The sequence below is a fragment of the Bidens hawaiensis genome, unplaced genomic scaffold (genome assembly GCF_021521415.1).
Source record: "Bidens hawaiensis isolate Kalapana, Puna unplaced genomic scaffold, B.hawaiensis_p1.1 tig00016189_1, whole genome shotgun sequence".
Lineage (NCBI taxonomy): Eukaryota > Viridiplantae > Streptophyta > Magnoliopsida > Asterales > Asteraceae > Bidens > Bidens hawaiensis.
Window position 1 is genome coordinate 198641 of NW_027492473.1, and position 17620 is coordinate 216260.

Here is a 17620-nt window from a genome sequence, read left to right on the forward strand (position 1 = left end):
GGTTGGTCTTTTGCCCATGAAGACCGAAAAAAACCCGAAGACCGATTTTATTATTCATAAAAAATTGCAGTGTGGCGTCATGGGCCATAACGCTAAAAAGAACCATGTTGTTGTAACTTGAACATAAACTAAAATCCAATTTAACCTTCTATTGTAATATGTTTTATCATTAGATTTTTGATTCTCTGTTCTATCAAAATCAAACTCCATTCTATCATCAATCACTTAATTAATATTGATAGATCAAGTCACATATTGTAATACCATGTTTACCTGCTATGATATGTTTTTTTAACGACAATACGTGATACGATTGATCATTACATGCTTGATCACTACATATCTGCTTCCAATAGATGCTTTCAAATTTCAAAACCTGCATATATAAAATTCACATTATGTTGCAGTCAAATATAATTGCAATAATTATGTTTTTATAAAATCTACAATAAAAGCAGATGGAGTTATAAACTTTGGACCGACTTCGAGAAGTTTACTCATGAGGACGAAACGGATAAAGGCAAGATGAAAGCATTGTTCATCGATTTTCAATACAAACATGACCAATAACGGGAGTATGTTCATTTATAAGACATCTTAAAACATGTCCAAGACGCCTGACATAGGACGATGAACCGGCGGTAGCTGCGGAAATCTCACAATAACTTAATTGATTGCTTACTTTTTATTGTATTAGTTGTTACTTTTTTGGTGAAGTGAATCACTGAATTGCTTTTTTTTTGTCTATCTATGTTCATTACATAATTTCAGCTTGTATTAGTGGATTAGTTGCATTACTTCATTACATCTCAACATATATCACAATTTGTTAATCAAATTATAGGAAACAACAATAATCAAACACATGTTCATTTCATCAAACAGTTGGAGGACAGAGTGAATCAAACAATAAATCAAGCCTATATTAATCAATTAAGCACCAAAATTGAGAAATTATATAGTTCCAATCAATTATAAATGAAGAATCTTGGAGCACATTTCCCTGTTAATTGATTAAAACTTGCAAAACTTGCAATTGAATCCTAACCATAGATCCTTGCCTTGATTGACACATAATTGATTGAAAATATTGAAGGTAAATTGCCGGTTTCGGTCCTATATGCAAAGTACCGAGAGACCGATTGGTTTAAAACCGATAACCGATCATCCTAATCGGTTCTGGCTTCGGTCTTGTAATATCAGTTGTATCGGTCCTTGGGTGAGGTCGGGTCTCACTCGGTTCGGGTCAGGTTTTGTACTTTGCACACCCCTATATAAACATATGCACATGTATGTAACAAACTATTAAATTTATAATCCGAAAATTTAAAAATGTCTCAAAAGCAATCACCAATTAATAATGTCTCTAGAGTGAAAAAATAAAGAATGATGTTTTGTAGTTTGATTTGGTTGAAATAGTTATTGGTTAAATGAATTATAAAAATATACAATTTTTTTAATACTTACCATTAGAATTGGGGCTTAAAAGTTAACCGTCTTTGGACGTGCGCTGCACAAATTTCGTACTGCCACATTTACATCATCAACCGCCAAATTTAAACTTCCATTCAAGCGATTCATCCATTTCTACCATGTCCTTTCCTCCATATTCTCCTCTTCAAATTCTTCGTTGTTAATCACCATCAAAATCTGGTACGTTAGTTCCGTTTTAATGATTTTCATGTTCATGCAATTGACGCGCTGTGCAATTTATGGATGGTTTATTAAACTTTAGAAAATCAACCACAGAACCATTAAACTCTTCCTTATTAATACTCACATCATCATCCGAAACATGCTCATTATCCGAAGGAAACAATGTTTTTCGGACAATAATCTCATTGCAGTTTTCAAGGGTTTCGGGTAACACCTCACGCCAATCCGAATAGGTGTGACAACGCATGTGATGGTAAAGGGTGTGTCCGGATTCAACATAATCGTGACACAAGAAACATATGAAGTTGTTGTAGTCGTCGGTACACGGCAAAACGAGTCGACTAGATTTACCGTTCTTCATATTAATCGATCAAGGATCTGCAAAACATTAATCGATCAAGAATCTGCAAAACATTACCGTTCTTCATATTAAACGAGTCGACTAGATATAATGGTATTTTTTTCTTTTAAACATAATCGAAGCTTAGGCAGTTAATTGGAATCCAATGTTTATATTTTTATATTTGCAAATAAATCCTTCTGAGTCATATAAGTTAAACAGTCATATAAGTTAAACATCTAAATGATTGAAAATTTAGAAACATATGAAAAATTAGTTTGATGACTTTTTACATTTGTAAACATAATATGTATGCAACAAACTATTAAATGTAAAATCTAAAAGTTTTAAAGTGTCTAACAGCGATCACCAATTAAAAATGTCTCTTGGGTCAAGAAATAAAGAATGATGTTTCGTAGTTTGATTTGGGACATGTTTGGCATGAAACTTTTAAGAAAAAACTCATACTTAATTAAAAGTTTTGTTTGGTTCAAGGGGCTTGAAGCTTTTAGGTTAGGAGAAAAAGCTTAACGATTCTATTAGTAACGTTTAGAAAGAGCTACAAGCTTTTTGTATTTTAATTATCTTAAATAACCTTCTAAAATAAATACATTTACTGTTATTGTTTTTAGTTATGTCCATTTTAGTAATTTTATACATTTTATTAAAAGCTCCAGCTGCTCTGACAAACATCTAAATATATCTAAAAAACTATCATAAAAGTAGACAATTTTTTAAATTTACAAAACATATACAATTGTATGTAACACTTTATTAATTTTAAAAGTAGAAAAATTAAAAATGTTTGTAAAGCAATCACCAATTAAAGATGTCTCTAGAGCCATGAATAAAGAATGACTAGACGGGTGTACACGTAATGTAACGGGACATAGATCATTGATAATGGGTTGGTTTCAATTTTTAACAGTTATGTTTCGGTTTTTATGACAAAAAACCACTACTAATAGTTTGATTTAAAAGCCATTAAAACCGAATCGCAAACATTGTTACGCAAAATGCTATTTTTTTAACTAAAAATGTTAGTACATGATTTGTTATCCGTAACTGATCGAATAGACTAAGGGTAGTGTAGTCATTGAATGTTGATTGTAACATGACTCATTCAATATGGTTGTATAACGAATGGAGTTCATGCGTAAGACAAATGGTTATACGTTAAGATGTTAGCGTATGACAGCCCATTCGCTAGCCATTGGAGCTCATACGCTAACGGTATAGCGTATGTAGGCTCATTTGTAACACTAGAGCTCATTCACTAAGAATGTTTAGCGAATGAGAAGTCATTAGGTAATAGGATCACCCCATTCGTGAGTGATGTTAGCAAATGGAGGCTAGGGCCTATATATAGGCTGATTACATTCATTTTGGCTTAGAGATCCGTGCCATTCCTTACTATTTATACCGTTACCATGCCGGATTCTCTCTAGAATGATAGGTCGCCTCGAGGTGCACATCGAGGTGGGAGGAGCTTAACCGTATGTATGTATGTATGTATGTATGTATGTATGTATGTATGAATCCTTATAATCATTCAGTCACCGTTATCAATGAAATAATCATTCGGCTCGATTATCGTTCTATGTTATTTATCGTCTCGTTTTACTTATTTGAAGAATGTTATTGTAATTTTAATATTTTAAGACTAAATAAATTTGGATAAACTCAATCACACACTCATCTAGTCAACAGTTATTCTGTTCCTAGTTTCGGGTCTCAAAAGTCGAACTCTCGACCTTCAAATGAGGAAGCACCTTGTCATACGTCAAGATACATGAGTCACAAGGATATATATTATATATATAAAGAACTTTATATAATTTGAATAAACTGAAATTCAAAATTTGGAAATTTCGAATTTATGGTTATTTGAGTTTGTTTCAAAAAGCAAAAACACCCTCAACTATGGCGCTAGAGTTCAAATGCATAGACTGCCTGTAGATAGTGTTTTACAAGATACGTTTTACATGACTATTGAACTTGAAACGTCACATGTTTTGAATATTGAACTTGAAACGTCACATGTTAGTTAAACATACCATTTACTTCTACTATGAATCTATGATACCATATGTTAGGTATGAAAGTGTAGTAGACTGATTACCAAATGGTATGTCATACAATACAATGTACTTGTAGACATATTATATCCTAAGGGAGGAGGGAGTGGTTCATTGTGATGGTTTATCCATCAATTTGATTACCCAATGATGATGTGCCACATCACCCAATCTAAATCCATCACTAGTGATGAAATTTAGTGGGGGTGGTGCCCGTGGTGGTAGTGTGATGGTTTGTTTTTTGTTTTTTTTTTTACAATATTACAACTTAAAAATTAAAAACAATATTACTAGAACATATTACAACTTAAAAATTATAAGTAAAAAATAAAAGTTACATTAAACAATCTTCTCCTCGTCCGAATCCGGAAATTCCAAACCTAAAGAACCTACAAGTTCAACTAAATCATATCTGAACCGATGGTGAATATCTTCATCCCGCAAGTCTAATTGCATATTCTCAGGAATAGGAACTTGAGTAGGAGGATCCGGTACCTAATCTAGAGAAATTGCACGGCAGTCTTTTTTTATTAGCAGAAACGAGTTGCTCGGAAATTCCATATTTTTTTGTTTTAAAGTGGTGAAAGAAATATGTTTTTGTAGCAGATGATTGAGAGTGTTTTGAGTTGAATTTAATTTTGAGTTGGATTTAAATGGTAGGTTATTTATATTGTTTTAAAAAATTAATTATTATTTTTTTAATTATCAACGGTCACAACATAAACCCCCACCCCACCCAATGGTCATATTCAACACGTGATCACCACCACGATCATCATCACGCGTGAGAGGACCGGCGACGGTGTTTCATGCTATACAACGTGTGGTGGGAGCCCCATCACAGACCCCTCATGGTAACCAAGTCTAACGAGCGTGGTATAGTATTTGTTCTAATCAATTTCGATATTTAGTTTGCTAACTCGCTAGCTATTTGGTTGTTGACCATTTTTATATTAAACAGAATACAGTTGCACCCATACTTCATGGTTTGAGATGTTAATATTTTATAAGCAAAAACAACTTGACCGTAAATGCTTATATAATTAAACTAAAAAGAAGGTTCCATTGCCGGGAATCGAACCCGGGTCTCCTGGGTGAAAGCCAGATATTCTAACCGCTGGACGACAATGGAATTATGTTTACAAAGTGCGCCAATATTTACATGAACCCAAGACAGAAAATAAGAATATTCTCAACTCACTCTTAACAACATTATACATAACAAAACATTCAATCTGTCTAATGAACTAGATATATTACAACAGCCAGCCTTATTTCAACCGTTACATTGTTGAACAGAAAAAATTTTAATCTTGAAATTAAATAAAGATCAATGACAGACAATGATATAACATAATTTAGTTACACTTTCTTCATTGAGAGGATCGAATTGAGCGAAAATCGCAACCAAGCATTTATTTTGGTGTTATTCACGATCACTCCGTTGAATATCACAAATCTAAATAATCCATGAAACAAAACAAAAGTTCATACTCCTCCGGGATAAGTACAACCGTCGTAACCTGCAAATATTCAAGTTCAAATAAATCATAACGGAAGAAAAAAATAAAAAATAATTGCTAAATTATAAAACATAAAACAAACTTACTAGGATTACTAGATGTGACTGTAGCGGTTTGAAGGAAGTCACAGTTCCATGGGTTCCTACCAGCAGTTTGATAAAGCAGGTTCATTGCATAAGCAGCATGTGCTGCTACTGTGTTGGGCTCAAAACAGGCACCACCGGGTTGAAGTGGACCACAATCAAGACCTTGACTACATACATAATCAAGATTCGACTGCAACTGTGCATCTGATACACCTGGTTTGGGCACGCACCACCCTGCTGCTTGGACCGGTGATGGTGTTGCTGGAGTTGTCGGTGTTGGTGTTGCTGGGGTTGTCGGTGTTGCTGGAGTTGTAGGAGTTGTCGGTGTTGGTGTTGTGGGAGTCTAGACAATATTACAACCATCCAAAGAGATATGTTATATCTTAACTATAAAACAGTTTTGAAAACAGATAAAATCATAAAATAATAATCAGATTTCAATACTGTTCTGATAAAGTCATTCGCGCCGTTTTCTAACTATGAAACCACTCAAATTAGTTTCAGTAATGTCCTATTATTGTAACATTTTTCATAATTGTTTAAACTAAGTGACCAACACATAACAATTATGAAACTTGGTTATTATTTAGTGACTTTCTTTCTTCACAATTACTTTCTACTTCATATTAGACTTGAAAACAATAATCACTAAATGGCAACCAATATTCATTTTTGATTGGTTTTGTATACTATTTTTTTATTTATTGTAAATGTTTTATTTCATTTCTTAATTTTAGTTAACTTTTTTACTGCCCGATATCTCATTAGGAGCAACCTCTCTATCTGCTGAGACAGTGAAAAGGTAATTTGAGTTGGATTTACTAGGTACATTTTTTTTATTTGTTTTGTGACTGGTTTTCGAAGCTAGATAAAAGTTTTGATTGATTTTAGGAGCAGTTGAAAAGTTGGTTACTATTATATAAGATATCTCTTTTGTAAACAATTATTAAGATTAATGTCTAACCTGACTATTTTTGGAAAGGCCAGCGTCATAAGTCATGGAAAGGTCAGGTTTAAAAAGCCCGAATGATCTCTCGGAGCCTGGACCGGGCTTCAAATTCTCATCATATAGTGCAAATATATAAGTATCAATGGATTTTCCAGGCATCAATGGTGTTCCCACCTTTGATCTTAGATGGTTGATCAAATTACCATTGTAGGCTCTAGCGTTCTCGATGCTGGGTCCCGCCTCATTCGGGTCACCTTTGTAAGCCCATCCTGTTTCCGCAACTACTATTTCCACATCCTTGAACCCCATTGCATTTAGAGCAGATCTAACAGCATCCACCTGTTTATTGGAGATTTTATTTATTATAACAACAATATCATCATCATCATCATCATCGTACTCAGTATATCCCACCAATAGCAAAGCTATGGTAGGGTCTGAGGAGGGTAAGATGTAGGCAGCCTTACCTCTACCCCATAGGGATAGAGAGGCTGCTTCCGGTGAGACCCCCGGCTCGATAGTAGTTTTGCATCAAGCCTTGGACATAAGGCACATAGCACTCAATCATCGGGACACCGGCTGATCGGTGCATGTACCCTTATCTTTCAGCTATCAACGCCACTACATGATGCCTGATTAACCGTCCGTCACTTTTAACGTTATTTTCACGAGATTAGTAAAATAACGTCAAAATTAGTGCAATTTCACTTTTGCCCACCCGAGGGTTCACACATATATACATCATATGTGCGCACCGCAAGCAGGGCTATTATTATAACAACAATATAAACATTAAAACATTAATCATAATAGTTCGGTATGTCCACAAAGTAATCAAGGGTAAAATAGACTTTCGCGACGAATCTAACTGTCGATATGATTTTCCTATACACAACATATCTTGTTACCACATGTGTAAGCTTTAGAGCATAAAAATATTGATGGAATTGGATGCTTTATACGTTCATGGAACCTTATTCTTGCAATAAGATGCTTAACTTCTTTCACCTTTTTCCTTTTTTAATAATTTCGTTCATCACAGAAAAATAAATATTGATGGAATTGGATTACAGTGGGCTCAAGCCATGAAGCCATTGGGAACTTGAGCAAACTTTAAAAATGGTCTTGTTGACTATAATAAAGAATATGAGGGCCTATAATCTATGCTTTAATATTTTAAGTTGTAAACTAGTTGAGTCGTTTGTGGGCTATTCGAGATCAGCTTGCCAAAAACTCGAACAGATCGGCTTGTTGAAAGCTTAAATCGAATCGGGCTTAAATAAGCCTCGAATGCAAGCGCAAGCCTAAATTGAAGATCCTTTAATAAGGCTCGAGTAGGCTCGTGAGCATATTATCTATATGATACATTATTTTATTTTATTTTATATGTATCTTATGATAATAATAACAATAAAAAATATATATATATAACAATAATCTAATCTACAGCTAGTGGTATTATACGTCAATGTCCATCACGAGGCTTGAACCTTGGACTTCCAAGGGAACACTTAATAAAACACCGAAATGTCATCTGGCCAAATGCTCTTCGATAATTGGTATGAAAAGAAATATATAATAAATATTATATTATATAGGGGTGAGATCCGGTTTAAATAAAATTAACATACTAAACATACAAATAACTAGAGTAATTACAGTTTGAACTAGAGTAATTATGCTATAAAAAATAATATAGTGTAATGATAATTATAACCATTAGTGCGTATATAAATTAATTAATTGAATCATTAAGAGTGGAGCTCGAGCTTGAAATTATCTGACAATCTGAGCTCAAGTTTTTGAATATAGAGAATGAAACAAGCCAGTCTCGAATTTAGACGAGCCCCGAGTCGACTCGTTTACACCCCTAAATATTAGTTATAAAAAAAAGTAAAAAGTGAGGATAAATTGCTAAAAGATTTTAAAAAGAGATGTAAAAAATTGATTTGTAATTAAAAAGTAATAATATCTATATCTATACTATATATAACTAGACGGGTGCCCGCGCGATGCAGCGGGTGTTTGAACCTGTTAATCACGTACAAATATAAGTGTTTATGGTTCGGTTAAAACCATGAAATCGTTTAAATCGATCATTGGTTTGACTTTTTTTTTTCTTTTTCTTTTTTACTTTCGGTTTGTTCGTCGGTTTCAAAACGTAGTGAACGGTTGGTTCGCGGTTTATATCGACAACCGGCCGTATGAAACCAGAAAAAACTGTAAATTAACCTAATTGCAATATGATTCCTTTTGTAATCTTTGTTATTATTTCACATCCTAGATCTTCCATTAATACTTACCATTTATGTGGCTAAAATTATCATTTTTTATTTATGATCATCTCAAGTATCATACTATGTTGGTTTTTAGTTAAAATTGATGGTACATTTAAATTATTAATTATTTTAAACTAAATTTATTATTAAAGTTTAAACTGTGAAACCAAACTGGAACCAGGCCATTAATAACGATTCGGTTTCAACTTTCAATGGTTGAGTTTGGTTTTGGACGACAAAAAATCAGTATTAACGGTTGGACTCACAAGTTTAACTTAAAAACCATCAAAACCGACACCCCTACGTAATATATTAATTTATTTAAAATGGCAAAAAATTACAACAATATCATATCCAAATTAAAGAGAATAAAATGCTTGTTTTTATGGTGCAATTTGTTTATAAAAATATTAACGTATGAAAAGGCTATAGTCGTTTAAAAATAATGGGTGAGAAGTTAGTTTACAAGTTAGATTAAAAACATAATATGGTTAAAGATGAGGGACCAAACTTGTAAGTTGAATGGATTGTGTTTAAAAGACATGTTTACCCTTACTAACACATGTATCTCATGCTTTAAGTGTTGTAAATTACTTAAAAATGAGTGTCTTAATTTACCCTTGTTTGGTGTATCTATACTATATATAATACACCAAACAAGGGCAAATTAAGACACCAATTTTTAAGTAATTTACAACACTTAAAGCATGAGATACATGTGTTAGTAAGGGTAAACATATCTTTTAAACACAATCCATTCAACTTACAAGTTTGGTCCCTCATCTTTAACCATATTATGTTTTTTATTTAACTTGTAAACTAACTTCCCACCCATGATTTTTAAACAACTATAGCCTTTTCATACGTTAATATTTTTATAAACAAACTGCACCATAAAAACAAGCATTTTATTCTCTTTAATTTGGATATGATATTGTTGTAATTTTTTTCATTTTAAATAAATTAATATGTTACGTAGGGGTGTTCAGTGTCGGTTTTGATGGTTTTTAAGTTAAACTTGTGAGTCCAACCGTTAATACTGATTTTTTGTCGTCCAAAACCAAACTCAACCATTGAAAGTTGAAACCGAATCGTTACGAACGGCCTGGTTCCAGTTTGGTTTCACAGTTTAAACTTTAATAATAAATTTAGTTTAAAATAATTAATAATTTAAATGTACCATCAATTTTAACTAAAAACCAACATAGTATGATACTTGAGAAGATCATAAATAAAAAATGATAATTTTAGCAACATAAATGGTAAATATTAATGGAAGATCTAGGACGTGAAATAATAACAACAAATAATACAAAAGGAATCATATTGCAATTAGGTTAATTTACAGTCTTTTCTGGTTTCATATGGCTGGTTGCCGATATAAACCGCGAACCAACCGTTCACTACGTTTTGAAAATTTGAAACCAACCAGCAAACCGAAAGTAAAGAAGAAAAAGAAAAAAGAAGTCAAACCAATCACCGATTTAAACGATTTCAAGATTTTAACCGAACCATAAACACTTATATTTATACGTGATTAACAAGTTCAAACACCCGCTGCATCGCGCGGGCACCCGTCTAGTTAAAATAAATGCACTCGACCAACGTGAAGTGAAAGATTAAAATATAAGGAAGATCACAATCCCACGTGCATAGTTTTAAAAGACAACAAGTGTGAAGTGTAAAGTGTAAAACCGACCTGTGCATCGAACATGTTCATGTACTTGATACCATTGCCTGAGTCAACTCGGCCTGAGTTGGGTTGGAAGAGACAAAACGCCAACGTTTCAGGGCGCGTGTCGCTTTGGAAAGCAAAAAACGGGTACGGGTTGATCATAAAGGGTGACCCATTTGCACTGTGGAACTTTAACAACGCTCTCATGGTGTCACTGAACCCGGAATTAAAGACGGCCGAAGATGGTGGATCTGAGCTTCCCAGCACTGCCATCGAGTGTACTGTTGATACCTTGATTTTCCCACCTAATGATGCTGCATAATAATATTCACATTTTTTTATATTTCTTAAAAAAGGAAAATTATACAACTTTATAGGAATTTGAAAATGGGATAATAATCAAAATGTGTTTTTGTCGAGTTAATGTAACTAAAATATCCATTTAATCAACCAATTTTTAAATGTTCGTTTCAAATTCATTCAAAATTCGTTAACTCGATCACTTTATATCATTTAACGGGGTCCATTCTCAACGGATTATGTCACGCGTCATAAAGCTGCCAGGTTGCTAGTTTTTTTAAGTTGTCGCTGCCGACAAGATTATTTACGTGTCCGACGAGATTTCTTTTACTTCTGACAAGATTTATTTTGGCGTCTGACAAAATATATTTTAACTTTTGATGAGATTATTTTGGCTTCTAACGAGATTTTTTTTCATCTTTCGACTAGGATTTTTAGACAAGTGGTAAAATGTGCATGGTTAATAATCTCGTTGAGTAATGGTTAAAAAGTGGTCTCGCCGAGATTTATTTTGGCGTCCGATGATATTTATTTTGCCTTCTAATGAGATTTTTTCAACTGATTTGGACAAGTGACAAAATCTGGTTGGTTAAAAATCTCGTCGAGTGACGAGTAAAAAGTGACCGTATCAATGAGTTTTGGGACGAACATATTGACGATTGGTTGGTCAAATTGACATTTTGACAAACGGAAATTTGGTCATCATTTTCCTCTTATTATTTGGCAAATTTCATTTACTAAAAAAAAAGGAATTTATAGAAAGTTTGAAACCTGCGTTGAGGGCATTTTGGACATTTTGCATAGCAGGCAGACAAAGAGGCACAAGACTCTGGTCCACAGCAGTCATAACTTCATTACCAACCGTGATAACAATGATATTGCTATCCGGATAAGCCAACACGTTCGAGTTCACCCACTGAGTTGCAAAATTCGGATCCGACGCCAGTGCCGGTATATCCCCATTCGCTGCCCCGATCACGATCCCGATCCCCGTATTCGCTAGTGCACGAATAATCGCAGGATCCGCACCGTACATTCTCACTTTACCTATCGAAGTTGATTGTAGAAGCTTCGCGGTAGCCTCCGGTGCGGGCAGATTGTCCGCGACCATCCCGTAGTTCACACCGATAAATGATTGTGAATCTGAAAGTATTGGAATATAGTATGTGGAGTCTAAGACCCAATTTATTGCTTTGTATTGTAACTATGAATTAAATATTTAAATTAATCAAGTCAGTTTTACTATTTTACATGGTATCAGAGCCGCCAACTAACTGGTGAGTGATAGAATGACATGATGTTATAAAAGGATGAATAAACTTTTTAATACTTTTGAAAAAAAAAAGTGATTTTGACTTTTATGAAATGGAGTCACAAAAGTAAAATTGGAGTTGCAATTTCGCCCGATGGTGGATTGGTCGGTGCGAAATTGCTTCCGAATTGCATTAATCATTGCTCCTTGTTAAACCTTAGACAAGTGAATCAAGAACATCAAACACGATATTGCATAAAACGTTTATGCGACTCTTTTCATTAATAAGAAACAAGAACAACTTTCGACTCTTTCTCCACTCTTCTCTACCACCAACAAAAGAAAACTAATGATGGGTATATATAGCACCCACAATTCTAATCCTACTCAAACTAGGAATCACAATTAAACTAGACCTCTAATTTATTTAATAATAAATAAAAAGATAACTATGACACCAAGTTATTCAACTTGGTCCCTTAACTTTGGATCTCTACCGAACCGCCCCTTGAGATCTTCCGTACCACCCTTATAATTTTCATATTAACCATTCAGGTCCTTTAAGTTGGGATTGCTCCAAGTTTTACACTCCCTCTCAATACCAACTTCCATTGTTCCTCCAAGATCTTTCACACCTTGTAAAGCTCGCACCTCTTTGAGCTTGATTCTTGGATTCAACTTCATAACCCTACCTTCAGGTTTCTTTTTCCTGGTTACAACTATTCTAGTTTCGAGATTACCACTGTTTAAAGTTGCATCACCGGATTTCAGATTGGAAAATACTTTTGCTTTCTTAACTTCATGACCAACTATCATGGTACTCAAAGCAATTCTTCCATCTTCACTTGATGCATGCTCCCTCTCGAACTCAACTCCTTTATTCGTTCGTTCATTCGGATCACCCGAACTTTGCATGAACCTCATGCAAACTCCAACATCAACTTTGTTGGTTTGTTGATCTTCAACGTTTTCTATTTCACCATGACCACCCGTAACATGAGACGGAACTATCTCCTCGTGCACTTCATCCAACACGGTTTCTTTCTCGTCTTGTTCGATTACTGTCACGGTTACGTCTTGATCAACCGTATTTTCTTCTTCAACCATGATTTCCTCATCATCTAGATTTAAAATAACAATAGATGATTCCAAGGTTACCTTCAACAAATTTGACTCAGGCACTACTTCTTGATTTGTCCACCAACAAGAGCATTCTTTAAACCATTCATCTACCAGATTCGGTTTGAATTCGGTATCAACTGTGTATTTTCCTTGAACCTCGGCCATATTAGCCTCCACAACCCACGGTTCTTCTTCTTTAACAACAGCTGCATTATCTTCCTCCCTAGGTTCTCGACAGTACCTCGCCATATGCCCCTTTTTTCCACAGTTATGGCACCTAAACGAAAACTGTTTTGGTTGGTACCTTGATTCCTTGTCTCGGTTCTCTTCGTCCGATGAATCTTCTTCAGAGTTGTCATCTCGACCCTTTCGGTTCCATTCTTTCTTCTTCGGTCGTTCACGTTTCTCATTCTCCCAGTACTTATTCTTGTCTTTCTCGCCATAACGATTCCTATTTTTATTGAGCCGATGCTTCTCCTTTCTTCCGACATACAAGGCTTTGCTCTCAGTTTTAATCGACACACCGGTTAATTGTTTTACTAAGGCTTCTTGTCCGGCAAGAATATTTTCGAACTCGGTAATACTCGGTTGGGTCGCCCACCCTTGAATAGCGGTAACGAAGCTACGATACTCCGGCCTTAAACCATGGATGAGTATCCGCTTCATGCGAGCATCGCTAACCCGAGACTGTGGATTGAGTTCTCCAATCTCGCGACACAAATTCTTTACCTTACGAAAATATTGTGAAATAGGAAGACCACCTTGGGAAATCGTCATTAGTTCACCTTCGACTAGTTGTAATCGAGCATCATTCTTCTTTGTGAATAAGGTCTCTAGTGTATCCCACGCTTGCTTTGGGTATTCGAGATCTTGGATGTGATCAAGAACATCATCATCAACCGTCGTCTTGATGATAAACATCGCACGACCCGCTTTCACGTGACACTTCCCGATACTACCATTAATATCGTTTGCGGGTTGTCACGTCTCGGTACCGTTCGTTACCTGCCAAAGATCTTGACCTTGAAGATACGATTTGATGCATGTCAACCATTGTTTATAATTGCTTTGGTTCAACTTCTTGATTCCTCCTACAACGTGAAATTCTGCCATTGTTTCGGTTATTAGCTACGATCGTATTCTTTATTTCCTTCTATCGAATTCTTCAATCTCCAAAAGAGAAATAACTTTGATGGGACTCCTCTTTATTTATTTTAATTGTTGTAGAAATAAAACAACAATTGGACTTTTGTCAGTTGGTTTCTGTTTACGTAAAAAGTCAACACCAACAATGGCTTATTTCTTGAAAACACAGAAAAGTAAGAATATCTTGTCTCCTCTTGCAAAAGGTTTTGTCCTCCAAACTCACAAAAGACACAATATAATATATTATTGTAATTTGACGGCAGAGTAGATTCTCACCAACTCGATTGAACAAACAAACCGCAGGACTTTCGAACGTAGTCTTTCGGCAATCTTATCTTGAGAACCTATGATCGAATTCTTCTAACACCTTATATCGGAACCTTAACAACGATAGGTTTCTTGGCCTCTTATGCCTTTGATTGGAACTACCACCACAATCAAGACTTGCCGCCAATCGGAAACACGAGCCTGGATCGTTAGGCTCTGATACCACTTGTTAAACCTTAGACAAGTGAATCAAGAACATCAAACACGATATTGCATAAAACGTTTATGCGACTCTTTTCATTAATAAGAAACAAGAACAACTTTCGACTCTTTGTCTACTCTTCTCTACCACCAACAAAAGAAAACTAATGATGGGTATATATAGCACCCACAATTCTAATCCTACTCAAACTAGGAATCACAATTAAACTAGACCCCTAATTTATTTAATAATAAATAAAAAGATACTATGACACCAAGTTATTCAACTTGGTCCCTTAACTTTGGATCTCTACCGAACCGCCCCTTGAGATCTTCCGTACCACCATTATACTTTTCATATTAACCATTCTGGTCCTTTAAGTTGGGATTGCTCCAAGTTTTACACGTATTTCGAAAGGGGTCATCTATACACACACCTGACATCTAATCCCATACTGTATCAAACAGTGGTCCGGACAGAGGTCAAACGGCAGTTTTGACAAAAATAAAATGTAATTTTAACCGTCTATGGTCAGAACAGCCGTATTAAGTGTTTTAGTGGGATGTAGCTATAACATTACCAATATCGAAATATTCAATAAAATATTCAAATCTCAGATTCAAAGACAAGAACAGAGGTTTTGAATAAAGAAATAGATATTATTAAGTTGACTTACTGGTAAGGCTAGAAAACTGAAGTAGAAAGATTAGTAGGATGAAAACCGTGTGTACGGAACTAGCCATAGATTTATTTACTCTGCTGCTGCAACTGTGTGTAAGTGAGTGAGTGAGTGAGTGAGTGTGAAGAAAAAGATGAATGAAGAGTGAAAAGGAGTAATTGAGTATTATGTTTGAAGAGACAAAGTGGTGGGGGCCTGGAGTGGTTGGATGTTTGTCTGACTTCAACCACGGTGGGCCGGTGGGTGGTGGAGGAAGATAAAAACACACCGCACGTACAGTGCTACGGTTATCATCACTTTATGACTTGATGTTCACACGTATTAAATGTAGCATATTTTTGTATCTTTTTATATGATAAATTTCATAATGATTTGGTTCAAAGTTGGTTTATTTTATATGAAAATGAAATTAGTATATTATCAAATTAGGTTTTGAACCCGTATATTACCTGGGATTTGTCAAATGAACGAAAATTAGGTATTTAATCATACATAATTTTGGAATTTTCTTTTTAATTTATAGATTGCTTTTAATATAATCACACACTTTAAATGCTACATATTTATATTTTACATTTTATTAATGTTTTAAGATGATAAAAAATCAACTATTGATATTTAATCATATTAAAGATGTTTTATATGATCAATACAAATGTAAGTTAAATAATGTTTTACAAATTGTAATATTATAAATATTGTATTTATTAAACTAAATTTGAAGACATATATATTTTAGGAACATATGTCACTAATTATTATACGATAATGGTTCGTAAATCACTATTTAACTAATTTAATAATTTATTGTTTGATTTTAAACTTATTATATATAACTTTTTAAGAGTTATGTTCAAACTTTCTATATCTAATAGTAAAATTAGATGTAATTGGTTAGTAAAAGTTATTGTGATTTAAATTACATTAAATACTTTTTTTCATATGAATTATAACTAATGGGTCATACTAATTAAACCATAATTCATGGATAGTATGGATTAAGGAGAGTGAAGATTATAAAATATCGTTATGATACATCATTATCATTATTTTTATTTATTAGTATATGTTGATGTGTTTCATCGCAATTGGTTAGACCAAAATTTTAATTTCGTTCCATACTTAGAAAATTATTAATTTGATCACAATTGCTAGTTAAGACGGCACGTTTTCTTTAATCTCTAAACTAGTTGGACAGTGATGTAAAATCAGTTTATCATTTTAACTTCTATCATTTTGAAAAAAAATATGTATATTAAAAACGCTATCGTCTATAAACACATGTGATGATGACACATGATGAATCAATCCTTGTCATGCTCTACTTGTCTTTCTTTCCTTTGTTTGACAACATTGACGACCACATCACAATCAAGGCAACACTGCTAGTGGTTATTACCAAATATTCAAGTGATTTTACACCTGGAAGGCTAGAACCATTGAGAAGTTTAATGATGCTATTCCAAACCTTGGTTTTGGTTTCAAGAAAAAGAACTTTGATTATTGAGTCATGGATTGGGAAGGCGAGATGTAACGCCCCGTCACCGGTAACCCTACTTTAGTGTTGGATTTACTGATAAACGCAGTTCTAAATATCAGAGTTAATAAAAACTTTACGCGGAATATAACTTCAACCATAACATATTACAAAACTGTCAAATCTTGTCATAACAAAATTCAAATTTATTTAAACATAAAACATAGTCTTTTAAATCATCATGACATTTTCTTGAGATGCCAGTATCTTCTATTCTATGCCATGTGTCTTAAGTCATGCGAGCTGCTTCAACCTATTTGCGTGCGTGCATACTAAAAGTCAGCTACGCTGAGTGAGTTCTAGTTAATCACATAACTTACTTTACATGCACATATACGTGCCCGAAGGTACACATTACATACTTAACATGTCCATCATTCATCATACACAATCATAACTAACCTTACGTTATAAAGAGCATTCGCCCTACATACCTCGGATATTATTAGGGTCTTCATCCTCGGATATTATTAGGGTCCGGTACCCTTTCTTCCATACCTCCTTAACATACTTTCTATATACATAATCG

The 17620-nt window shown here is 34.3% G+C and overlaps 1 protein-coding gene and 1 non-coding gene across 3 annotated transcripts; both read right to left on the bottom strand.

The window, feature by feature from the left end:
• Window positions 1-5134: 5134 nt before the first annotated feature.
• On the bottom strand, window positions 5135-5206 carry TRNAE-UUC (transfer RNA glutamic acid (anticodon UUC)). Its single transcript has one exon. It is a non-coding gene; the product is annotated as a tRNA-Glu (tRNA).
• Window positions 5207-5329: 123 nt separating this feature from the next.
• On the bottom strand, window positions 5330-15891 carry LOC143550836 (glucan endo-1,3-beta-D-glucosidase-like). Of its 2 annotated transcripts, XM_077041419.1 has the most exons (7): window positions 15552-15891; window positions 11658-12029; window positions 10611-10900; window positions 6648-6971; window positions 5999-6026; window positions 5684-5956; window positions 5330-5597 (listed from the first exon to the last, which is right to left on the bottom strand). In XM_077041419.1, exons 1-7 carry the CDS (start codon window positions 15616-15618, stop codon window positions 5563-5565), a joined length of 1389 nt encoding a protein of 462 aa, XP_076897534.1. In that variant the 5' UTR covers window positions 15619-15891; the 3' UTR covers window positions 5330-5562. The 2 variants fall into 2 exon arrangements, with proteins under 2 accessions (XP_076897534.1, XP_076897533.1); XM_077041418.1 differs by having other exon boundaries at window positions 5331-5597; window positions 5684-6026; window positions 15552-15889.
• Between the last annotated feature and the right edge of the window lie 1729 nt (window positions 15892-17620).